Here is a 26,165-nt window from a genome sequence, read left to right on the forward strand (position 1 = left end):
AATGGAGAGAACTACAGCATCTGGCCTATCTTTTAGGTTGTTGTAAATGTAAAAGAATTCCTTCTTCTTTTTTTTTTTTTTTTTTGCAGAGATATTTTCAAATAGCATTATACGGTCCAATATCATGCTGGGGATCATCTGTCAAAAGTTATAAATTAAATTTGATGGTAGTAAACAGATGCTTTTCATTCTGTCAATAATTAGAGAGTATGACCAGAGTTACTGAGTTTTGAACAAGTTTGTGACAAAACTGAACAATAACTGACTATCTCACTTTCTCTGCTCTCTACAAAACAGGTGGTGAGTAGGGATGGACATTACTCTATAATCTAATACTTCCAGGGATAATATGTCTGAGAAAATGTAGTAAGATGGCATTGCCATTCAACTGGGGCCATCTTGTCAAGCCTGAATTCATAATGATTTCTTTCTTTGCAGTTTTCAAAATGGCCACATGAGATCAATGCCGACACTGGGCTCCCAGGTGTGGTGTGTGCTCAGAGAAACAGGAGCTCTGAACTGAGGCTCCTGATGTCCTGGACCCAGTGATGGCCGTCCTTACTCTTCTCATCAGGACCACTTCTCAGCTCTGGGCTGGGTGGGGCACCTCGTCTGTACTGGACCCTGAAGAGTCTCCATGTCTTCTCTCTGCAGAAGAAGCGAATATCCCTTGAAGGTCTCATTGTCTGACAGAGGAAACAACACAGGAAAAAGTTGGGATGCTATGAAAATCCAGGGCAAGACTGTCCCTCCCACAGACATCCATGGTCTGCCTTTTTTAGTCACATGACCGGTAGGTCAGTATTTTCTATCTCACTGTCCCCGGAGCCTGAGATTAAGACATTTCACCCCTAGTGGGCATCTCTGCTTTGTTTTGGGTCTCCCATTTTCTTACACCGCCTTAAGGCTCTTTCCTCTTTTACTTGTCTCTTTGTGGATTTGTTGCTGTTTATATAACTGTATTTGTATTTATTTGTAGCTCTGCTGCTTTCCTAGTACAGTCTTGTAAGTCTCGTGTTGAAAAAGGCAGATTTCCCACCTGACTGTTTCCCAGAATGACCACTTAAAACAGAGTCAGACCCTCCACCCCCCATCTAAAACTTCTTGGAATGTTTACTTGAGAAGAAGAAAAATTCTATCGTGTTTGAGTTCTTGACTTCTTTGGGTTTATTTGTTACAGTTGTTAGCCTAACTAATACAAAAGTTAAAATACAAACCATATTAATTAAAGCAAATTTATATTTTACTTTAAGAATATAGCAAAGGATTAGAATGAACCTTTTGTTGCACTGTTCATTCATAACCATGAAGAGTTTTTATTTGCTCTTACCTCTTTTCTGTGATCTTTTTCTGGGTGTAGGAGATTTTCTGAAATCCATGGGCTCTGTAAAGTAAGAGGGAGAAAACAGTTATTTGTTTGCATAAGTTTTACAGTTTCTTCTTTTTTAAACTACGACATGCTTTTTATTTCCTTTGAGACACTAATACAAATGTGTAACCCTTTGATTCATGTACTCATATTCTTGTGAATTTTTTCTTTTTCTTTTTTTCAATTACAGTTGACATTAAATATTATAGTAGCTTCAGGTGTACAGCATAGTGGCTAGACATTTATATAACTTATGAAGTGACCCTCCCGATAAGTCTAGTACACACCTGACCCTCCCGATAAATCTAGTACACAGCTGAACTGAACCTAGTTCTGGTGCCCAGGATCACAGTGTTGGGCTCCTTTCTGGCTCTCCCTTGTACTCTCTATTTGATTTTGTAAATAACCCTTAAACTTTGCTTGTTCCAGTTGTCTCATCTATAAAGCTGAGATCATCTGGTTAATCTATCTCCCTGTTCAGCTTTTTAATGAAAACAAAATGAAGTTTTATTCACAAAAGCCCTGCAAAAAACTCACAATGTAAGATAGTGCTTTAACTATAATTTGGGTTTAAGAGTAGCTGAGCTAAAGCCATGTTTTTCCCATCAGTAATTAAATAGCAGCACAAATTAGTCTATGATGACTTTCTAAGTTGGGAACTAGTGACAATATTATCAGTAGTGGAATACTGTGCTTACTATGCTCTATAGACAGTAAAGCATGTTTGTGGAGACTAAGTACATTATTTCATTTTTTTAGCATTAATAGATATGATAGTGTGTAGTAAAAAAGACTGTTACTTTACTAGCTGTTATTGCTACATTTTCTATATATCAATTGATTGGGCTTATCCAGTTAAACAACAATTTATAATGCCTTCTTGCCTCTTTCTATTCTCCAGTAGGTTTAAAGAAGTTAAATGCTGAAAATGGTGTCCTGAAAGTAATCAAATCAAGGCATGTGGAAAATGTCAGGACAAGATTCATCGGGATCACAGAGCTCTGGATTTAGACTCTGGATATTTGTCGTCCAGGAACACAATCTTAATATTCTTACCTGGGTCAGTCTGGAGTCCTGAGCGGGTAACTTCATGGGTCTCTCCTCTCTCACTTGATCCTGACGTATCAAGGTCATTGACCTCTGCACAAGGAATAGGATGCTCCAGGTGTCTCAGTGTGTGACCTAGGAACCGATTCAGCAGGAAATTCCCAAATAAAACATGGAAGAATCCTGAAACCCCATGCAAATCATGGCCTGCACCCAGGCCACTCTGGTCTGCCCTTCTCAGTCACCAGCCTTGCAGGTTAGTGATGCTCCATTTCCTGTCCCCAGAGGAGACACAATTCACTGGCAGGGGCACCTCTGCTCTATTTGAACCTGACCTTCCTATACTTGTCTCTCTTCTGCCTCTTACCCCTTCTGTTGTCATTTCACACTTCCCGTGTCTGCTGTTTCTCATGCCGGGAGGCCTTGGAAATCTTGTGTTGAAGATGGGGAGCCTCCTTCACCCCAGGGTGCCCCTTGAACTGTTTGCAAGGCTGAGAAATATTCTCTTGTGTCTGTTCCATAGACCTATTTTGGAACTACATTTAGAGTAGTTTGCCTACAGTAAGGCACAAGTCAGAATGCACACTCTCTAAAAACTGAAGCAAATTTACATTTTTCTTTCAGAGATCTAGTGGAGCAATTAGAATGAATGTATTATTTAAAGTATTGGTCCTTTGTAATATCAAGATCAGATAAAAATTTTATTTGTTCATATGTCTTTTGCTAGTGTTTTCATAAATAGGTTTGTTTCTAATGTCCTCTGAGAAAGTAGAAAGGGAAAACATCACCAATTTGTGCACTAAAGAGCGACAGATCTTACGGCAACTCACGCAGCACATAGGATTGAGAAAACAACAGTTTGATGACCTTTTCGAGCTCTAATTTTACAAAGGAAATAACAGAGAATCCAGGACGCTAGTCTTGTCTTTCCCTCTGTCTCCATGAGACTTTGTAGAGACCTTGAAACATTTATGTGATTGTGTTTTCTCATCGAGAAACAAGGGTAACAATGTCCATCCTGCTTGCCCCCCAGGGTTGTTGTAAAGGAAAAAATAAGATACTGTTTACAGAGGTCCTTTGAAAAAACGACCATGTATGTCATGACTTCCTGAAGGACTCTGTCAAAAGCAATACTTTGGGTTTCAGAATATTTTATCTGAAGTCTTTATTTCTGCTAAGATCTGATAGCTGAATGAGTTGTCTCTTGATATGATTCAAGATTGTGATTAGATGACAATAGGACCTTCCAATAGAGATATATTTAGCTTTTTGTTTTACAGAAATAACTGTAAAAATCCGACACTTTATGGGTATAGCAAGGAGCTACTTTTAAAACAAACTAAACACTTTGCTAGCCTATTTCTACTATATAATCAATACAGGGTACATATACTGATTAACAGGACTCACTAATTAAAAGGCTTCATCTCCTGTATAATATAATGAATTCTTATCTCTCTGCATTTCCCAAAAAGATCCAGGGACATTAATTCAGAGAATATGATTCCAGGATAAACTGTATCCATGGTACAGGAGGGGCTCAGAACAAGATGTTTCAGGAAACAATAGCTCATAATTCAGGTTCCTGTATCCCAAGCCTTTTTCTCCCACCTCCTTACCAGGCCTCCTTAGTTCCCAGGGGAAACTAAGCTCCTGGGGACGCGTCTTCATCACTGAATTCAACGAAGTCATCAATGGTGATCTCTGCACAGAAACGCAAAAACCATTAGGTTCTCAGGGTGGCACCATGGAGCCCACAGACAGGAAACCCCATAACGAGTATCAGGAAGACCTAGAAGCTGTTAACTAGGTCACCCAGGTCTGTGCCTGAATGTGTGTGACCTGCGGTTGCTCCAGGTCCTACGCAAAACGTGAGGAAATTCATGCACAGAGGGCAGCTTTGCACCCCTAGCCCCACTTCAGCTTCTCTGTCATTTGGTTACGGGAATTTGATTTATTTTCTCAACATTATGTGTCTGACATACATCTTGTTAATTTTGTATATTTATTTTCACTGCTGTATAGTATTCCATTATAGAAACTATCCATTAAAAATAAAACCATTGGAAGATTATATCAAACTATTTTCCAAAAATACATGTAATCTCAGAGATTTAGTTGAGAGCTTGGCAAATTCAAGTAACTAACTGGAGTTTGGTTGGTGGGAATGTGGCATGAGGGAATGAAAGGAAAGGAATGAGGAAATATGCACTCTGTGGTAGGCATCTTTCAATACTCCACGCCATGCAGTATTGAGTAAATGCTGAGGGCCACAAAAAGGTACTGGGTTTTAAACAGGAAAGCAATATGACCTGCTTGGAATTTTTGAAAGATTCATTGAGCTGACGTGCAGAGAATGGATCTGAGGGGAGCAAGATAAGAGGAAGGAGACCGTTCGTCTATTGAAGTGAGAAGCGATAGGGATCTGGATTAGAGTGAGTACGCTTAGGATGGAGAAAAATGGACAGGTTAGAGATATTTTAATGTTGGAACTGAGAGAGGGGTTCCTAATATCATGATTGTTTCCATTTGCTAAGTTTTGGGACTGTTTGTTACTCAGCAGTAGATAAGTGATATAGCCTCCAAATACAGACGTCCATCAGATCTTCCAATAAAGATCTTCAGACACTTGAAGTAATGAGCCTATATGACAGATCTGGGATGTAGATGACTGTTTAGAAATCACTAGATTATAGATAGTGACTGAAAGCATGGAGAGAATGAGATGCCTGAAAAGAGGCCTATTTTTATCTGAGAGGGTTCCAAGCCCATTTTGATCATCGTGAATACCTTACCCTTCTCGATGTGTTATGAACAGCCTCTTGTACCTTCTTTACTGGGACTGTCCCCTCAAATGAGACAATGTCTTGATTTGTCTGCTCTCTACCAATTCTTCATTGTCCTTTCCTCATTATCTACGTAGTTCTTTTTGTGCCTCCCCCCACTTTTTTCTTCATTGGTATTCACTTTCCTCTGTATCTTTCTCTATTCATACTCTTTTCCTCCACTTTTTTTTCTCTACGTTTTTAAAATCACTATCCCTCAGGGTCTAGGGTGAGGCAAAGGAAGTCCCTAGGACACAAGAAGGTGCCAAGAGAGAGCCTCCTTACTTGTGCCCTAGGGTCTCCATGCCTCACTCTAGACCTGGCCCTGTTGTCTCTTACCAGATTTTTCAGTTTATCCTATCTCTGTTATGTTTCCTACATTCTTCCATTCTATCCCTTTTTCTTAATCATCAGTGTGACCTGTGTATGCCTCTTCCATATTAGTTTTGTCTTTCCGTATATTTCCTTCATCTCAAGCATTGAAATCATCCCCAAAGCTCTTCCCCTGTGCCTTTGTTCACCATGTCAAGTCCCTCCACCTGCCCCTTCATTTCTGAAGGTCCTTCACTTCCTTACTTCCAAAGCTGACCAGCAGCATCATGCAGGATGACTTCCATGTTTCTAACTTCTAAAACCCAGTGGCAACTTATTTCTTTTCACCAACTGCACAACATGGCACTGTTCAAATTCCATGTCAATTTATCTGAAATCTATCTCACTCTTATACTTTATTTGGTGTTCCCCAAACCATCTATTCTACGATCTTTCTCTTTGTATTCTCTCCCCAGGGACATCTCTCCACGAAAAGATGAGCTCTCTTTCTCCCTTGCATCTCACATCTGTTGAAAGCAGTCAGAGGTTGTGCACAAGGTTATGTGTTTTGGGTGGTGTTAAGGTGGGTGGGGGAGATGGTCAGTATGGGAGAACAAAGGAAAGCTTTTGCTTTCATAGAAAAGCAAAGATATAGTTAGAAAATTGGCAAGACAGGTAATAATTACTTTCTTCATCACAAGGCAATGGGCTGGGTGTCTCTGATCTTGCACCTCCATTATTCATTTGGATGGGCACTTGTTCTGATAAAAAAGAACACTGATAAAAAAGAAAAAAGCTGAGATTCAACAGCACCTCACTCTGCCCTGTTACCATTTTGTTCACTTCACCCAGCTACTCTTTTCCTCTCATGCTCCTACTTATAGCCTGTCTGCATACAGGGTGTGATTATTATATTTTTGAATGCTGCTGCCGAGTGCCATCCAACCGAAAGGCAGGGATCTTCAATACAGGAAGCAACAACTCGAACCTTAGTAACTTGTTTATGACAAGTTTCAACTTGTTTGGTACAGTCAAACAAGGGTGTGAGCTATGGTTGAGAGGTATGTTTTAAAGTATTCCATCAATCATGGATCACGAACAATGCATTAACACAAAATGGGCAAATGGTTTCATCCTCCATCATGACAACACTCCATGTTACGCATTGCTTCTGTCAAATTAAACATTACAGTGTGTCCTCATCCACCGTATTCACTGGATCTGGCACCATGCAACTTCTGACTCTTCCCCAAAGTCAAAATGACCATGAAAGGTAAATGTTTTGAATCAATTCAGGACATCGAGGCAGCCACAACAGCACAACTAAAGACATTCACAAAAGAGGACTTCCAGAACTGCTTCAGAAAGTGGCAACTGCTTCAGAAAGTGGCAAGAATGATGGGATAAGTGTGTTCGAAGTGAAGGGGAGTATTTTGTGGGGGATTAATGACAATGTGTCTTCTACCGTAATAAATTTTTTATTTAAACATTCACCGTATTGTTTGATCACACCTTGTTTATTGCCACCTCCAGCCAGTGAAAGTATTCTTCATTGATTATACAGCAATCTGTAGCTCACTTCTTTTGACTTTTGCTTCGGTCTCTCTTCCTCGTGAGGCTCTGTGGCTCTTCATCCTTCATCTCTTAATTCTTTTTTTCTTTCTTCTCTCTCTCTCTCTCTCTCTCTCTCTCTCTCTCTTTCTTCAGGTCTCTCCTATCAATATATCAGGCTCCATTCCTGTAAGCTGTGTGTCTGTGTGAGTTCCCCTTCTCTGTTAAGAGGTGTCCTCTTAATTCATGTATTACTTCATTCTCTACCACCAGTAAGTACCCATTGGTCCCTGCACGCTATAAAACCCAGTCACTCAGCCTTACCTGCTGGCTCAGACTTTTGGGTATGTTGTTCACTTGCTTGTTGGTTTTCTAGTGCATCATTGTTGTCACTGGTTGCATTCTTTCTCCTTGCGTTCATCTGCTCTGTTTCACAGAGGACCTCTGAGAGTCCATTTTCAGGTGGGGTTGTACCTAAACCACGTTTTGATTCATAGATATTTAATTTGACCTGTGCATCAATCAGGGTCCAACAATAAAATATAAACTTCCCTAAGCTTTTAAAGCAGAGGGAATTTAATCCAGGGGATTGGTTACATAGTTGATAGAAGCTCTGAGAAACTCAAATGGAAGAAGGTGGCAACTTGAAGAATAGTCAACAGGAAGCTATGGGAGGGACACAGGGTGAGCTCTGTGCTGAGGTCACCAGGTAGGTAGAAGCTGGACAATGGCTGTCATGTTTGGTGGGAGGTGGTGTCGGGTGAGATGCAGCTGCTGCCAGAATTGCAGGCTGAGGCAGTGGTGGGGGAATGCCCAGCTTCTCCCTTGCTCCTAATGTCTTGCTAGCAGTGTCTCCCATGTTTGGAACCCAGCAGGAAGCCAGCAAGCAAGAGAGCTGGCAAGCAAGTGTGCAGGGGCCAGTGGTCAGAGAGAGAAGGCAAAGCAGAGCAGGAAACGATAAGGAATGAATCCCTGCGCAAACCACCCAGGACCAGCACACGCCCTTCCCCGTGGCAACCCCCTCTGCTCACTATGATTCCAACAACCCATCCCACTCATTCCCACCAACTGCAATAGTGTATGAACGGATAAATGTTTTTTCAGTGCATTTGGATTTTTTTATTTAGTGACATTTTTCTAAGCATAGCAATTTATGGAAAGTATGATTTAAAAATTAATTCCCCCTATTTTAATATAGAATGTGGGCCCTGGTGCATGTTTTGTGCCACATTCAGTTTCTCGTAGCCTCCTCTTGGGGTGGTGGGCATGGACACAGCCCTTTCTTCCCTGTGCATGTCAGTCAGCTGTCCCTGCTGGGTCAGACTCTTGGACACAGTTTGGTGGATTGCTGTGCATCATTTGGATTGTAATGCAATTTATAATCCTCCTCTCATGCACCACACATGTACACATGCACACACACACACACACACACACGCACACACAACACACACAAACACACTGAATCCTTCTCCTCTGCTCATGACTAGTCATACTTCCTTCCACTCACCCACCCCTTCCTGTTCCCACCAGCTGCACTGGTACATGAAGCACTAAGAATTTGGGTTGATGCATGTTGGATTTTTTATATTTTTAAATGTTATCTTTTTTAATAAATATGACTTGTTAAAAGAAAAGCAATATTACAGAATTGTACACCTGAACCTATGTAACTTTACTAACAACTGTCACCCCAATTAACTTTAATTAATAAAAAAAAAGACACACTCACACACACACACGCACACACACACACACACACACACACACACACACAAGAATAACAGTTCTCTCTGGGTGGTGAACACACAATGTGATTTATAGATGAGGCAGTACAGAATTGTACACCTGAAATCTATGTAACTTTACCAACAATTGTCACCCCAATAAACTTTAATTTAAAAAAAAAAGAATAACAGTTCTTTCAAAAACCACTCCATAAGTTTTTCTTTATAAAAATAAGTTAGTAATTGAGAACATCTTTTCTTAAATAGCACATCCTACTGGAAGCTAGACAACGAGGGCTCTCCATGGTTTGGCAAGTTCCCTGAGATTCTTCCATGTCGCTCATTTCCAAAGAATATCATGTAATAAAGACATGACATTTATTATAGACTAGGGTGAAATAAGGGTGGGGAACCTGTGGCCTTCAATTTACTTTCCTGGGCCTGAGATTTGTACTGCTTTTATCACTGTTTTTCCAAAAAAATACCAAAGTTTACTGGAATGGTTGAGGTCAGATTCTGGCTCAAGATACAAATAAGGATGATAACTAAATGTAGCAATAATAACAAATGCACGGGACACTGATGAAGTTCCAGGCATGATTCTGAGTACTTTGCATGACATAACTTGTTTAAAATCCATCACCCTGTGAGGTGGGTACCATTATCACATCCATTTTATATATGATGAAAAGGAGGGACAAAGAGGGGCAGTCACTTCCCCAAGGTCACAGGGCAGAATCTGAAGTCAGGCGGTTGGTCACCAGTCCTCCTGCTCTGACACTGCCTCACAGCATAGTTCAGTACCTCGTCTCAGTGGGTGAACTTACACAAATAGCCACCTCTCTGAGCTGATTCTTTGTCCTCTGAAAAACGTGCATGATAGACCATCATTTTAAGGTATTTGAGAAGATTAAATGAAATATTGTCTGTATGACTACAAGAGATACTGTGACTGATCAGAAAATTAAATCATTATAACTAATGCTTAAATTTATAATATTCAAATAATTTAATAACATTATTAAGGGTGTAGTGGATTAAGGGAGAACAAGAGTCATAAACAGTTTTTTCTGTTGTTTAACTACGAACATGTTTTTCTAGAGGTCAGCCTGGTGTTTGGCAGACAGCTCCTGGCCTGCTGCCCGGGGATTGATGGGAGAGGGTTTGCTCGGGAGGCACCCGGTGTCCAAGGTCCTCGGGGAGGGTACACGGACCCTTAGGAACATGCACATCGCCCCCTCCCCCCACTCTCTCTGCAATGCTGGCCATCCTGGATGTGACTTCAAAGCACCAAGGTCGAGAGCAAATTCAAGCAAGACAGAGGCAGAAAACTGTGAAGCCATGAGCGTGGACAAAGGGACAGAGTCATCAGAAAATGACAGTAAGTTTAAGAGTATGGAAGGAGCAACCCTCTTGGGAAGCCCAGAGTACAAAGACTGTTATCTAGGAAAAGTTAGAGATACAAAGACTGACAACTTTGGGCAATCATTACTGAAAAGAAGCAACTCCCACTCCACGGCACATTCTAGAATGGGACAAGAATTGCAAAGATCACAGAAGAGTCAACAGGAACAACCTATGTAAGATGAGCGGCCTGCTCCTGATGAAGTCAGGCTTTCACCAGTTCCTAGGCTTTCTCCAGTTACTGGGGGGCAGAAATTAGAAGTTTGTTTCAGAAATAGAGGTACAAACTGTGCCATTCTCCCTTAATCCCATTTTAATCTTTATAATAAGGATTTGAAGACCCTCTTCAGGTATCAATGACGCGTCAATCTGAACCTAGAGGATCCCACACAACTCTTGCCATCAGATGTACCCCTAACCTCAGACAGGCCACCTCACTGTGGGTCCTCCAAGAGCCACTCAGATAACTGGTGATGGCTTTTCTTGTCACCCACGGCCATAGCAAACCTGCCTTTGTCCCCAGAGCTGCCGCTGATAAGGTAAGTGGCTTTACCTTACTTCCTACAAAGGCCTGGTGCCTCGCTCCCCACCCTTCACACCACACCCTCCCTATGCACCTGTTCACTCTCTCTTGCTGGCCTTTCCCTGAGCTTCAGTGTCTGATGCTCCTCCACTTCCTCCGGCTCCTGGTATTCTTTCTGTATCTCTCTCTCTCTGCATATGTATCCCTCTTCTGGTCTCATGTTTCTGTCTTTTCCATGAGATTACCTGGGTGTGTCCAGGGTTAAAAACACAACTCTGGGTTCAGAATGCCTGGGTCCGTCCCTGCTCATTTGATCCACACGCCTGGTCTCTCTGATTTCAGTTTCCTTATCTGCAAAATGGGCATATAAGTAATACTAACCTCTAATGGCAGTTGTGAGCTCTAAAACCACAACTGCCACAGTAAACGTTCAATAAGCGAGTGCAAATAATATGGTCGTTCTCATTTGTTTTTTGGGTTTTTTGTTTTGTTTTGTTTTGTTTTTTACCCCTTTCCCTTCTTTCACTTCCCCTCTTTCTTCTTCTCTCTCAAAGTACCTACATCCTCTTCTCCACATCTCTACCACTTCCTGTCATCTATCTCTAGATGACTACCTGTCTCCTTAAATAGTCCTGCTCTTGCACATCATCTCCCACATTTAAATCAGTTCTTTCTTCTGCTGTCACTAAGGTTCTCCTCTTTCACAGTGACCTTGAACCCATAGCTCTTAGCCCGTCACAGTTTCATACTGATCTTCTCCTCGTAGCATCTTGCTAAATCACAATTACTTCCAGGTCATCATTCTCTTTAAGTCTGGTTTCCTGACTCACACACTGGGTTACTGTTTTGTTGAATTGGTCACTGGGTCAACAGTGGCTTGTCACAGCCACTCCTGCAGGATCGGCCTCTGGTCACAGGCTCATACGAACACCCCTCCCTGCCTTCTCCATGCGCCTCAGTGTTTCTTCCCTGACCCCCAATCTCCACTCAGGACAGGACCCCACCTCCCTTTCTCCTTTCCTCTTATCAGATGAGAATCGGTTTTTATCTGGTCGCAATCACCTGGTTCAAGCTTTAGCTGGATATTACGGCCGTCCACCCTCTCAACTCTGTCACTTGCTTGGTGAAAAATTTTCTCTTTGATCACTGAACAGAGGGAGAGAGAATACAATTAAAGGTCTTCATTAGAGACCACAGACAACATCTCAAATTTACACATTTAGGAATTTTCAGCCCTTGGGTCGCTCAGGGCTTAGTGGGTCCCAATCCTCATGGTAAAGATTCCCCCTCATCCCTGGGACAGAAAGGAGAACCCCCAACAAGGGAGCCTTTATGTCTCCCACACAGAGGGGAGCCACTCAAATGTCAGGATAAAGGAGTCATGGAAATATTGTGAGCCTGTTACTCATGTAAAAAAAATTCAGATGGCTGGGAAAGTACATATCAAAATAAATACTGGAAGTGAAATGGGTTTTCTGATCTGTTCAAACTGTAAGGAAGAAACAGAGGGATTTCTTTGGTAGAAGGACTATCGTGTTTCCCCGAAAATAATACCTAGCCGGACGAAGAGCTCTAATGCATCCTTTGGAGCAAAAATTAATATAAAACCCGGTCTTGTTTTACTATAACATAAGACTGGGTCTTTAATATAATATAATATAATATAATATAATATAATATAATATAATATAATATAATATAATATAATATAATATAATATAATATAATATAATATAATACTGGGTCTTATATTAATTTTTGCTCCAAAAGACGCATTAGAGCTGATTGTCCAGCTAGGTCTTATTTTCAGGGAAACAGGGTAGGATCCTAGAAAGTTCACATGTATAAAAGACCAAGTCCAACAGCTTTATAGATGGGGCTGGACAAGAGGAGGGTTGACCTAATTGGGTCATGGAGGGTGAGAGCTTCCCAAAGGGACATCAGAGGACAAACCAGAGGAACTAGACAGACCTCCCAGGGGTCCAGATTCCAGGAACAAAAAAAGAAGGACACTCTCTGATGCCTCAAAAGCATGGGGGAAGTCCATGCATTGGGGGAAGTCCAGAGATGCCTGGACCAGGGACCCAGGGAGGCTGCCAGAGAGGGCAGGCAGGCCATTAGCCCAGGGCCCCTGCATAATGGTGACCCAGAAAATGTGAGGAGGAAGAAATAATCCAAAAAGCAGATACCAAGGGATTGGACTCTGGGGATGAGCCCAGGGAGGAGGACTCAAGGAATGTGGTGGGCCCACATTGCCCAGGGCTGATGACAGTGGTACCTCCTGAGGCAATAAACCTGCACTTATAAACCTATAAACCTGTAGAATCTCTTTAATGTCCAGTAAATAAACTTGGAATGCCTTAGCTTTAGATGCCAGACTTTCCAAAATCTACTTCAAATTTATCCTTTTTGAATCAAATCCCAAGGTCTACTTCTCAGTCTCTGATTGAGAAAAATCTAATTGTCCTTGTTTTGCAGACACACTGGACCCTTTCACACTCTATGCCTTTGCCCGTAGCATCTGCCCTCCTCAGTTCACATAATCATTTTTCTTGAGAATTCTCCATCTTTATTTGGAGGTCTTAGTTTGATATTAAACTGTGCTGGAATAAAAAGCATCCTAAGCAAGTCAAAACAAAAGTTATTATTGGAGGGACATCTTCTTTATTGAGTACCAATTAAAAAGTATAAAATCATGTCTCAGGAAAAAGTGGTGAACCAAACCTGTAGCTTTGTACAGTGTCAAAAACAATCTTGGGCAGAGTAATTGATTTTTCTGATTATTTGAGTATTTGTTTCACCCCTTGTGGGGAAAGGGCTAATGTAACCACTTCACCTTCTTTAAGAGCAAATTTGACCTGGGGTTAACTTTCTTGCCCATTGCTCTGGAAACCAGTTAACGGTGGCCTCTCTGTGGTGTTTCTAGGCCAACACTGGCTTTAGGGTGAAAAGTGACCTGTGACTGTAGGTAGGTACCTTGCGTGTAGCCTGGGAGGAACTGTGTGTGAACTATCAGCCACTTTTGGTCTTCCTTCAGTGTGGTGACGCTTGTAACTTGGCTGTCCCTCGTGGGGCTCCTGGAACTTATGACTACAGAGTTGTTACATGAGACTTTGACTCCCGTGGGCGTGGTGCTGCTAAGCCAGGGTGGGTCCTGCACCCACAGCTAAGCTGTCACTCAAGGACGGTGGCAGTCAACTCGGTGGACTGCTGTGCGGATCGCTGCAAGGGGGCCCACAGAGGAGGAGCAACTGATGCTGCCTTACTGGGATGCTGCGTGTCTTGTCATTTGTCCTTCTAAGTAAATGCGATGCCACTGTGGGTCTGGTTGACCTGTGAGTCTAAATGCCTAGTTAAGCAGACCTCTGGGTGGGTGTTGCGCCAATAGCCGTCGTATCATAAGCTTCGAGAGGGCTCAGGATATGTGTGTTTTCTTAACTGCTGTATCCCCACTGCATATCCCCATGTGAAGTACATGGTAGCAGTTCAATATGTATTTGTTGTAAAAGTTGGCTCTGGATATATCAAAAGGTAGGTAACAAACTTAATTACCATTTTGAAAGCCTTTATAAACGTGACTTAAGTTAGGATATTCCAGCATGTTGACCTCGCTGAAAAATACTTCCAGAAGTGACAGGTCAAATGTCTTCTCCAGTTCACAGAGAATATTGTAAACCACTCTCTGTACAGGGACCAGGTTTCTACAAGATTCTTGACAATCCTTAAAAAACATTGAGTGAAGAAAATGTAAACACAGACTTTCAAGATACACAAAAGCCCTAGAAAGTGATTCTCTTAATGTATTACAATTTTCCTACATTGGTAACTTTTCACGTAATGTTTAGAATTTCTATGTATTTGTATGGTTACTAAGTGAAATAAGTAAATTTTTCCTCTGTAAAAGTACCAATGTGTGAACCTGATATCTTCATCCTCATTTACATTAGATGCAAGAAGGAGCAAGTTTGAAGAATAAAGGTGAGTTAAAAGTTAAATGATGTTGTATCCCTTGAAGAGCCTGGCCAAAGTTTTTAGGAATAAATTTAGCAAGTGATGAGCTGCTGTTCTATTGACTAGACAACGCTTGTCCCTTCCTCAAGGCTGATTTGGCCTGGAAGAGCTCAAGGAAACCAAGTGACAATTCTCCCTTTTTGTGAACTTGGCCATTGAGAAAACATATTCATAGGGGGAAAAAAAAATGACGTCTCTGTATCTCCATCTATGTCTTTTGCTAAAATTAATCTAAATTCCAAGACACCAGAGATATCAAAAGAAAGGATAAAGAAAAGGAAACTGAAAACTGTTGGAGAAATAATAGCAAAGATCTACTTCCAAATTTGTCCTAACAAGACATTAATTCTCTGTGGGTTTTAATGTTCTCAGATCTAAGTGTTTAAATTGCTGTTCATTGAAATGAAATGTTGTGTCAATTATTATTTCATTAAGTCAATTCATTACATTTATTCATCCATTCATTAAAAACTACTTTTAACTCCTAGTTTATACTATATTGTACGCATTCCTATAAGGCATTATACATCTATGGAGCACACCCACTTCAGATCCAGCCTATCTCCAGTGCAATTCACCCCAACTCCACGGGGTGCCATGAAGCACCATTCCTTCAATTAGGAGCAGGACTGTCTCCAGTGATGCCTGCTTCTCCTCTCCCTTTTTACCTTATAGGAACACTTACAACAATACCTGAAAAGGTCCCTACTCATAGGTCCCCACTCTTCAGTCGGCTAGTTGTGCCGTGACATTTGATTCCAGGATATCAAAGTGTAATTTTGTTTAGGGCCTGTTTACCAAATTATGACACAATAACTTCACTTACTTCATACATTTTATTGGTGATGAGTTCATGGTCACGAAGAATATCAAGGAAAGAAAATGTCTTTTTCATTGCATTTGAAATCTCAATCTTATGTCTTTTGAAGTACCTGAATACAGTCTCATAGAAAAGCCCGTCGTCTATATTCTGGTCTTCTGTAGACATCCTAGGGAGGAAAGATATTATGTGAAAATGGTCATCAAGATTCTGAGATGCTTGTGGAGACTATAAGATTGTATAGATAAAAGATAGGCTGTGAAGAACCAACATATACAAAATAAGTGGTCCTGAGCAGACTACAATAAATGAGGTTGAAGCAATAAACCAAGAAGATGTAATTGAAGAAAGCATGGAGGATCAGAAAGACTTAAACACAGGACTGAAGAATTCATTCCAGTCTGTCCTTATCAAAGCTATTATAAAGGTATCTTACCATATCGGAAACATTTTTTAAATAAAAAAATTTAAATTCATACAAAATCAAAATAAACAGAGGAATGAAAACCAATGGAATAAAAAAAAAATCTAACCTTGAAAATACTTCTTAATTAACAACTAAGAGAAAATAAATCTCAGAAAGATAAAAAACGAGGTGCCTTCTCTCTGACATAAAGCTGTTAAGGCAGATACCATCTTATATTGTAAAATTACTTCATAAATGATAAGATGTGGTTTTAATAACAGTGTAATAAGGTATAAACTGAGATTTTCACAATACCAATTATTTCTCTTGGAACTTCTTCTTTGTGTAACTATAAATGTCTGTGATATTGTTGTATATAATCTTTTTAGCATCTGAATTTCAGAAATGGGTGCTGTTTCCTGTGAAAGTAATTGTAAACATGAGTCTGTAATTCTAGTTCTTAGTTGGTCATTTTATTGTTCTGATAATAATGTTTTGATGAACATTTTGTATTCCTAAAAGTTACGAAGATGTGTAAGCTTTCTTTTGTGTCCTACCAGAAGAGAATTTCCAGTACTCAACATGCACTAATATTCTTAGATTTGAGAATACATATTGTACCAGGATGAAAAAAATAAAAGGCAACTAAAAGAGAAAGAGATAGATATTTTTAAAATTAAGTTTTGGGAATTAATTAAAATGGTTGTAAAATAAAGTTGAGGAAATTTCCCAGAAAATTAAGTAAACATATCAAATGGGAAAACAAAAAGTAAATTTGAGAAAGAAAAAGGATTCACTTAGGTGGTATAATAGCCACCAAACTAGACTCAAGAAATCTGTGCAAGGAAAAGGCACAGGCGAATATGCCAAGAGAATTATTTAAGGTGATACCACAAAGTAGAAGAACATGAACTTTTTGAAAGGGTACAATTAGGTACTTAGAAAAATGAATTTTAAATGGATCAAGGCAAGGCACATCATTTTGAAATGACAACATCTAAAAAACAAAGAGAAGATTTTAAAAGCTTCCAGAAAGAATTAAAAAATTGGTAACTTAAGATGGCAGAGTAGGTAAATGCTGTGCTCATCTCCTCTCACGACTACATCAATTACAATTAAACTACAAAACAACCATCATTGAGAATCGCCTGAAGTCTAGCTGAACTGAAGCCCTACAACTACAGACGTACAGAAGAAGCCACCTCTAGACTAGTAAGAGTGGCAAAGATGCAGAACAGGCTGCTCCCACATCCATATGTGACCATTAAAAATTAGGAGGGATATCTCGGCTGTGGAGGTCCTCCCCGGAGGAGCAAGAGGTCCCAGCCCCACTCCAGACTCCCCAGCCCAGGTTTTTAGTGCTGGGGGGAAAATTCTCCATAACTTCTGGCTGTGAAAAACAGTGGAGATTGTGGCTGAGTGAGCCACATATACTTACTCACTGACATACTCACTTGCTCTGAGCTCCAGTGCTTGGCAGCAGCTTGAAAGTCGCCAGGAACTTATGGGGAGGAACTGGATTGTCTAGCTTCAGGGTAAGGGATCGAGAGGTAGCTTTCTCCCAGATGGAAGAGCTGGCAGAAACCATTGCTTCTTTGTTGAGGTCTCCCACCTCCATGCATGTAGACAAAAGCAGATGCCACATCTGTGTCTCCATCAACCTGGCTATCACCTTTTGTCTGCCCTGCCCTAGTAATTCCCTGAGACCCCACCCTACCCAATTTTGGGGCACACCCAAGCGGGTTCCAGTGTCGTTTCCCTACGATCTGTCTTAGCTTATGCTACATAGTTTCATAAAATCTCTCAAAGGTTCACAAAACCCAAAGAAGCAGCATCTGACTTTGGCGTGTCCCGTACCTCTGCATGAGCAGCCCTAAGCCCAGCACTAGCGACATCTGGCCTTGGTTCACAGATTGGCCTCTTGAAGCACCTCCAAGCTCAGTGTGGGCAGCAGCCCACTGCAGATTGCTTGTGGCTCATACAAGATAGTCCTGGGCAGGGCACAGGCTGCAGCTAACTTGGCCTGCAGCAGGTTCCCTCCCAGGAGGCCCCAGTGCTGGCACACCTGGTGGCCAGCTTTGGACCAAGCTGGAGCATCACCTGGCTATCTCCAAAAATGACACATCCAAAAGGCAGAATGGGAAGACACCAGAGCCATGCTAAAGTGAGCCCTGCTCTGGAGGCTCGTCCAGTGAACCAGAGCTCCTCCACTGTAGTCAAGGACAGTCCTCCCAACCAATCAGCCTGAGGATTAACCACTCCCATTGATGAGCAAACAGCAACCAAATTTCAACTACAGTAGTAGGGCACACAAAACCTACACAAAAGGCATACCTGGAGCACCCAGCTCTGATGACAGGGAGACTGCACCACTGGGTCCCACAGGACACCTGCTACATAGGCCACTCTACTAAGACCAGGAGGCATAATAGCCCTACCTTATACATAGAAACAAACCAAAATGAGGAGACAAAGAAATGTGTCTCAAATGAAAGAACAAAACAAATTTCCAGTAAAAGAACTAAACAAAATGGAGACAAGCAATCTATCAGATGCAGAGTTCAAAACACTGGTTATAAGGATGCTCAGTGATCTCAGGAAGAACTTAAACAAAGAGGTAGAAAATATAAAAAAAAGAGAGATAGAAAACATAAAAAAGAACCATTAAGAAATAAAGAATACAATAACTGAAATAAAGAATATATTAGAGGGAATCAACAGTAGATTAGATGAAGCAGAGGATTGAATCAGCAATTTAGGAGATAAGGTAGTAGAAAACACCCAATCAGAACAGAAAAAAAAAAAAATGCAAAAAATGAGGAAAGTTTCATGGGCCTCTGAGACAACATCAAGCTTACCAAATTCATATTATAGGAGTACCAGAAGGAGAAGACGGGGAACAAGGGATCGAGAATATATCTGAAGAAATAATGACAGAAAACTTCCCTAAAATGGTGAAGAAAATAGACATAGAAACCTAGGAAATGCAGATAGTCCCAAACAAAATGAATCCAAACAGGCCCACCCCAAGATACATCATAATTAAAATGGCAACGGTTAAAGACAAAAAGAGAATCCTAAAAACGGCAAGAGAAAAGCAGTTACCTCCAGGGAGCTCTCATAACTCTGTCAACTGATTTCTTAACAGAAACTTTGCAGGCCAAAAGGGAGGGACAGAAAATATTCAAAGTGATGAAAAACAAGGGCCTACAACCAAGACTACTCTACCCAGCAAGCCTATCATTTAAAATTGAAGAAGAGATAAAGAGTTTCCCAGACAAGAAAAAGCTAAAGGAATTCATTACCATCAAACCAGTATTACAAGAAATGTTAAAAGGACTTCTTTAAGCAGAAGAAAGGAGAAAACAAACAAACAAAGATCAAAATATGTATATAATAAAATGGCAATAACTATGTACCTATCAATAATCACTTTAAATGTAAATGGATTAAGTGTTCCAATCAAAGACATAAGGTAGCTGAGTGGATAAGATAAAAAGACCCATGCATATGCTGTCTACAAGAGACCCATCTCAGGTTGAAAGACACACACAGACTGAAAGTAAAGGGATGGAAAAAGACATTTCATCCAAATGCAAATGAGAAAAAAGCTGGGGTAGCAATACTTAGACAAAATAGACTGTAAAATGAAGACTATAATAAGAGACAAAGAAGGACTTTGCATAATAATAAAGGGATCAATCCAACAAAAGGACATAACCCTAGTAAACATCTATGCACCCAACATAGGAGCACCTAAATATATAAAACAAATATTGACAGACATACAGGCAGAGATCAACAGTACCACAATCACAGTAGGGGACTTCAACATTCCATTGACACCAATGGACAGATCCTCGAGACAGAAAATCAATACAGAAACAGTGGCCTTAAATGACACATTAGACCACATGCATTTAATTGATATTTTTAAACCATTTCACCCCAAAGCAGCAGAATATACATTCTTTTCAAGAGCACATGGAACATTTTCCAAGATAGACCACATGCTAGGCCACAAAACAAGTCTCAATAAATTTAAGAAAATTGAAATCATATTAAGCGTCTTCTCTGACCACAGTGGTATGAAACTAGAAATCAATTACAAGAAAAAAACACACAAACCACATGGAAACTAAATGACACGCTACTAAATAATGAATGGGTCAACAATGAAATCAGGGAAGAAATCAACAGATACCTTGAGACAAACAAAAATGAAAACTCAATGACCCAAAATCTATGGGACACAGCAAAAGCAATCCTAAGAGGGAAATCCATAGCAATGCAGGGCTACCTAAAGAAACAAGAAAAATCTCAAATCAACAGTCTGTTTTTTATACCTAAAGGAACTGGAAAAAAGAACAGCAAACAGAGCCCAAAGTGAGTACAAGGAAGGAAATAATAAAGATCAGTGCAGAAATAACAAAACAGAGACTTCAAAAAAAAAAAAAATCAATGAAACCAAGAGCAGGGTTTTTGAAAAGACAAACAAAATTGACAAATCTTTAATCAGATTCATCAAGAAAAAAAGAGGGCCGGACTGGTGGCTCAGGTGGTTAGAGTGCCGAGCTCCTAACGCTGAGGTCACTGGTTTGATTCTCACATGGGTCAGTGAGCTGTGCCCTCTACAGCTAAGACCCAGCGAACAACAGCTCTCCCTGGAGCTGGGCTGCCGTGAGCAGCCGGAGGTTGGTGTGTCCTGCTGCGGGCTGCTGCGTGCTGCTGTGTGCCGCCATGAGCTGCTCGGCAGCCATTGTGAGCTGCCATGAGCTGCTGTGGGTTCCCGTGTGCTGCCATGAGAGGCCGACAGCCACCATGAGTGACCAGCAGCCATTGTGAGTGGCCTGCAGCGGGGGAGAGCTGCCATGAGTTGCTGTGAGCAGCTGACCAATGCTGGTGACCAACTGTCTCAGCGCAGCGCCCACCCACCCCCCACCCCCACAAGGCTCATAATACCAGCATGGGCCAGGGAGCAATGACCTATACAACTAGACTGAGAAACAATGGCTTGAACCAGAGTGGGGGAGGGAGGCAGAATAAAGGGGAGGGGAGAAGAAAAAAAGAGAGGACCCAAATAAATAAAATCAGAAATGAAAGAGAAGTGACAACCAACACTACAGAAAAAAAAAAAGTTAAGAAAATACTATGAGCAACAATACACCAACAAATTGGACAATCTGGAAGAAATTGATACATTTCTAGAAGCATACAATCTTCCAAGGATGAATCCAGAAGAAACAGAAAATCTGAACAGACTGATTACTACCAATGAAATTAAATCAGTAATCAACAAGCTCCCAACAAACAGAAGTCCTGGACCAGATGGCTTCACAGGTGAATTTTACCAAACATTCAAATAAGAATTAACACCTATTCTCCTCAAACTATTCCAAAAACTCCAGGAGGAGGGAAGGCTCCCAAGCTCACGTCATGAGGCTACCATTACCCTGATTTCCAAACCAAACAAAGACATTCCAAAAAAAAAAAAAAAAACCCAGAAAACAAAAACTGTAGGCTAATATCCCTAATGAACATAGATGCAAAAATCCTCAACAAAATATTAGTGAACAGAATTCAGCAATAAATTTTTAAAAATCATACATCATGATCAAGTGGAATTCATTTCTGGTATGCAGGGTTGGTTCAATATGTGCAAATCAATTAACCTGATACACCACGTAAACAAAATGAAAAATGAAAATCATATGGTCATATCAATAGATGCAGAAAAAGCATTTGACAGAATCCAGCATCCATTTATGATAAAAAAACTCTCAGCAAAGTTGGAATAGAGGGAACATATCTCAACATAATAAAGGCCATGTATAATAAACCCACAGCTAATATCATACTCAATGAGGAAAAGCTAAAAGCATTCCCTTTAAGATCAGTAACAAGACAAGAATGCCCACTTTTACCACTTTTATTCAACATGGTGCTGAAAGTTTTAGCCACAGCAATCAAACAAGAAAAAAAAATAAAAGGCATCTAAATTGGTAAGGAGGAAGTAAAATTGTCATTATTTGCAGAAGACATGATACTATAGAGAGCCCCAAAGATTCCACCAAAAAACTATTAGAACTGATAAATGAATCTAATAAAGTAGCAGGATACAAAATTAATATTCAAAAATTGGTTGCATTTTTATACACCAATAATGAACTATCAGAAAGAGAACTTAAGAAAACAATCCCATTTACAATTGCATCAAAAAAATAAAATACTTAGGAATAAATTTAACCAAAGAACAAGACCTGTACTCATAAAATTATAAGAAACTGAAGAGAGAAATTAAAGAAGATATAAATAAATGGAAACATATACCATGCTTATAGTTAGAAATAATATAGTTAAAATATTAATTTATACTACCTAAAGCAATCTATAGATTCAACACAATCCCTATCAAAATACCAATGGCATTTTTCACAGAACTAGAATAAATTATCCTAAAATTTATATGGAACCATAAAAGCCACGACAATCCTGAGAAATAAGAACAAAGCTGGAGGTATCCTACTATCTGATATCAAATTATACTTCAAGGCTATAGTAATTAAAACAGTATGATATTGTCATAAAAACAGACATATACATCAATGGAAAAAAACACAGCCCAGAAATAAGTCCATGCCTATATGGTCATTTAATCTATGACAAAAGAAGCAAGAATTTACATTGGGATAAAGACAGTCTGTTAAATAAATGGTGCTGGGAAAACTGGACAGATACATGTTATAATGACGAGTGGGGAAAAGAAAGGGGAGGGACACACTAGAGTGGGGTTAATCAATTTATTTATTTAGCAATATCTAATCAATTTATTTAGCAATATGCAATAGCAAAAGACAAAGGCAATTAATAAAATGTGCTAATGACTGAAAGTAAAGGTGGTTAAGACTAAACTATATACATTGATAACAATGTCATGTCAAAGGAGTGCACATACATATACGTTTAAGAGACCTCAACATATGTTTACTATTGATCAAAAAATCACTTGGCTAAATACACAAACAATATTAATAAGGCATATTCAAAAGTAGTAATAAGCTTTATAGGATAGTAACTATTACGGTAGATGCCAAAAGCTCACCAAACTGGGAGAGAACAGCACCGGAAAAGTCATAAATCAAAACCTTGCCAGGTCTGTAGCTGAGAGAAACTCAGGCGTCTCTCACACTGGCTGCTTGTTAGTTCCCAGAAATGCTGCTGCTGTTGGCGTTGTTGTTGCCGTTGTTGTTGTTGCTGAGGCTAGAAGTCAAGGCGTCTTCTGATGGTAGAAGCTGCAAGCTGCATATAAGTTTTTAAGATGCTAACAATCTGAAGAATGTTGCTGCTGTTGCCGTTGTTGTTGCTGGAAGTTAGGGCACCTTCTGATGTTGGAAGCTGCAAGATGTATACAAGCTTCTAAAATGCTAACAGATTTCAAGAAGGCTATCTGTGGGGAACAACACTGAAAAGGTTGGGAACCAGCCAGACCTCACCAGGTCTGCAGGTGGAAGTGAGGACATCTCCGGGTATTGTAAGCTGCATGTTGCTGGAAGTTTCCAGAATGTCAAAATGATGAAGAATCACCAACGACAAATAACCAAATGACGAAAATTACACTGTCAACTGAGGTGTGTCTTATATATCCTTTCAAAAATATACCTTAGAGCCAAGTTCTTTGTTCTTGCCTCCCCCTCTGGGAATAGCCAGTTTGGGGAGGGTCCAGCAGTTACTGTGATAAAAATATTGTTTATCTGGCTGAAGGACTAGTTCATCCGGACAAGTAACATCTACTGTTCCTGCCTGGGACCATCAGCCCAAGGCCTTCCAAAGCCTGGCAACGTGCCTGTCATGTCATCCTGATATAACTTACCTATTTTTTCACTTCCTCTGTTGATGCAGGCAAAACAGACAGAACAAAGAGAGAATTCTCTCAACCCCTGATCAAGAATTTCTTTAACCCTAAGCTAACCATCACCTCACAGCACAGACAGAAAAGCAACCTCATCTTATGTCTTCCCGGCTCAGAAGAATGAGATCAAAGGGGGACAGAAAAGCAGCCTCATCCATATGTCCCCTGCTCGGGAGAATGAGACCCAAAAAACATCATCTCATATCTCCCCTACTCGAGAAAATGAGACCAAAGGGGGAATTTACTCAACCCCTAATCACAGCACAGAAATCACCTCACATATAGGAACAGATAAAAGCTAATAGACAAAAGCTCATATTAACCAACGAAGGCAAATTTTCTTCAACATCTACCATACACATGCAAAAACGAAACTGGACGAACTTCTTATGCCATGTACAAGAATAAACTCAAAATGAATTAAAGACTTAAATGAAAGACCATAAAACTCCTATAAGAAAATATAACAAATAAACTCACAGATATTACCCTTAATGTTTTTATTGATATATCTCCTTGGACATGAGAAACAAAAGAAAAAAATAAATAAATGGGACTACATCAAACTAAAAAGTTTTATCACAGCAAAGGAAACCATCGACAAAACAAAAGACATCCTACTGAATGGGAGAAAATATTTGCCAACGATACATCTGATAAAAAGATAATATCCAAAATTTATAAAAACAAACAAGCAAAAAAAGTCATACAACTCAACACCAGAAACAAACAATCCAATTAAAAAATGGGCAGAGGACATGAATAGACATTTCTCCAAAGAAGACATACAAATGGCCAACAGACATATGAAAAGATGCTCAATGTCACTAATCGTCAGAGAAATGCAAGTAAAAACCACAATGAGATATCACCTCACTCTTGTCAGAAAGGCTATCATCAATAAATTAACAAACAAGTGCTGGCACGGATGTGGAGAAAAGGGAACCCTCGTGCACTATTGGTGGGATTGCAAATTAGTGCAGCCACTATGGAAAACAGTATGGAGATTCCTCAAGAAAAAAATAAATAAAATAAAACTACCTTATGACCCAGGAATTCCATTCCTGGATATTTATCCAAAGAAATCCAAAACACTAATTAAAAAATATATATGCACCCATATGTTTACTGCAGCATTATTCACAATAGCCAAGATATGGAAACAACCAAAATGTCCCTTAATAGATGGTTGGATAAAGAAATTGTGGTACATTTATACAATGGAGTATTACTCTGCCATAAAAAAGAATGAAATCTTACCATTTGCAACAATATGGATGGACCTAGAGGATATTCTGCTAAGTGAAATAAGTCAGACTGAGAAAGACAAATACCATATGATCTCACTTATAGGTGGAAGTAAAGAAGAGAATAAACAAGCAAACAAAACAGAAATAGACTCACAGATAAAGAAAAAATACTGATGGTTGCTAGATGGGAGGATGGCTGGGGCACGGGTGAGATGTGAAGGGTTTAGGAAGTACAAATTGGTCATCACAAAATAGTCACGGGCATGTGAAATATACTGTGGGGAATATAATCAATAATGTTGTAAAGACTATGTAAGGTGTCTGATGGATACTGGACTTATGGGAGATCACTTCATAGAGTATATAAATGCTTAACCACTGTGCTGTACACCTAAAACTGATATAAAATAATATTGAATGTCAACTATAAATACATATATATATAAGTATATATGTGTGTGTGTATATATATGTGTGTGTATATATAGATGTGTGTGTGTATATATATGTGTGTGTGTATGTATGTATATATTCACAGATCTAAAGTACAGCATCGGGAAATAGTCAGTGGTATTGAAATAGCTTTGTACGATGTCAGATGGGTAGCAGACTTGGTGGGGTTATCACTTTGTCTAATCATTATGTTTTGTAGACCTGAAACTAATAAAATAAAATTAAATTAAAAAACACAAAGAAGACAAATTATGTATTTAGGAAAATAAGTTATATGTGGAAATACACAGAAAAAGATATTGAGTGTATGCCCACAACACTGAACAGGACCAGGATTGGAAGCCGCAGAGGGGTGGGTGATGAATGGGACTTTTGTCTTCCATGTCATTTGAAATTTTATGACCAAGAGTGTATAATATATTTCTTACATACTAAAAAATCAAAAAGTTAAATATACTAAGTAATGTTATTTCAGAACCCATTACTAGAGAAAAAGATAAAATTTCTAGCCTTTTCCTTGTAGAAGTCTGTCCATAAGTCAGGTATGAGACCACACCA

At 39.8% G+C, this 26,165-nt stretch overlaps 1 protein-coding gene across 1 annotated transcript; it reads right to left on the reverse strand.

Annotated features, from left to right (window-relative positions):
• Positions 1–23,481, reverse strand: LOC117026081 (nuclear autoantigen Sp-100-like). The gene is made up of 11 exons (XM_033112547.1): positions 23,141–23,481; positions 17,450–17,607; positions 15,596–15,758; positions 14,311–14,479; positions 11,821–11,904; positions 7,429–7,578; positions 6,240–6,314; positions 4,036–4,120; positions 2,426–2,551; positions 1,331–1,384; positions 1–686 (listed from the first exon to the last, which is right to left on the reverse strand). The coding sequence occupies exons 2-8, from the start codon at positions 17,581–17,583 to the stop codon at positions 4,062–4,064; spliced, it is 834 nt and encodes a 277-aa protein (XP_032968438.1). The 5' UTR covers positions 17,584–17,607; positions 23,141–23,481; the 3' UTR covers positions 1–686; positions 1,331–1,384; positions 2,426–2,551; positions 4,036–4,061.
• Between the last annotated feature and the right edge of the window lie 2,684 nt (positions 23,482–26,165).

The sequence above is a fragment of the Rhinolophus ferrumequinum genome, chromosome 8 (assembly GCF_004115265.2).
Source record: "Rhinolophus ferrumequinum isolate MPI-CBG mRhiFer1 chromosome 8, mRhiFer1_v1.p, whole genome shotgun sequence".
In the NCBI taxonomy this organism is placed as follows: Eukaryota; Metazoa; Chordata; class Mammalia; order Chiroptera; family Rhinolophidae; genus Rhinolophus; species Rhinolophus ferrumequinum.

What these genes read in the sequence shown, in the direction of transcription:
- LOC117026081 (XM_033112547.1), bottom strand. Translation starts at nt 17,583, where the DNA reads ATGGTTTCTGCCAGCTCTTCCATCTGGGAGAAAGCTACCTCTCGATCC. An exon ending in AGCACTGGAGCTCAGAGCAA is followed by an intron (nt 15,759 to 17,449) that starts GTGAGTATGTCA and finishes TTTCCTCCCTAG; the next exon opens with GATGTCTACAGAAGACCAGA. An exon ending in ATTGCCTTGTGATGAAGAAA is followed by an intron (nt 4,121 to 6,239) that starts GTAATTATTACC and finishes GTTTCTGTGCAG; the next exon opens with AGATCACCATTGATGACTTC.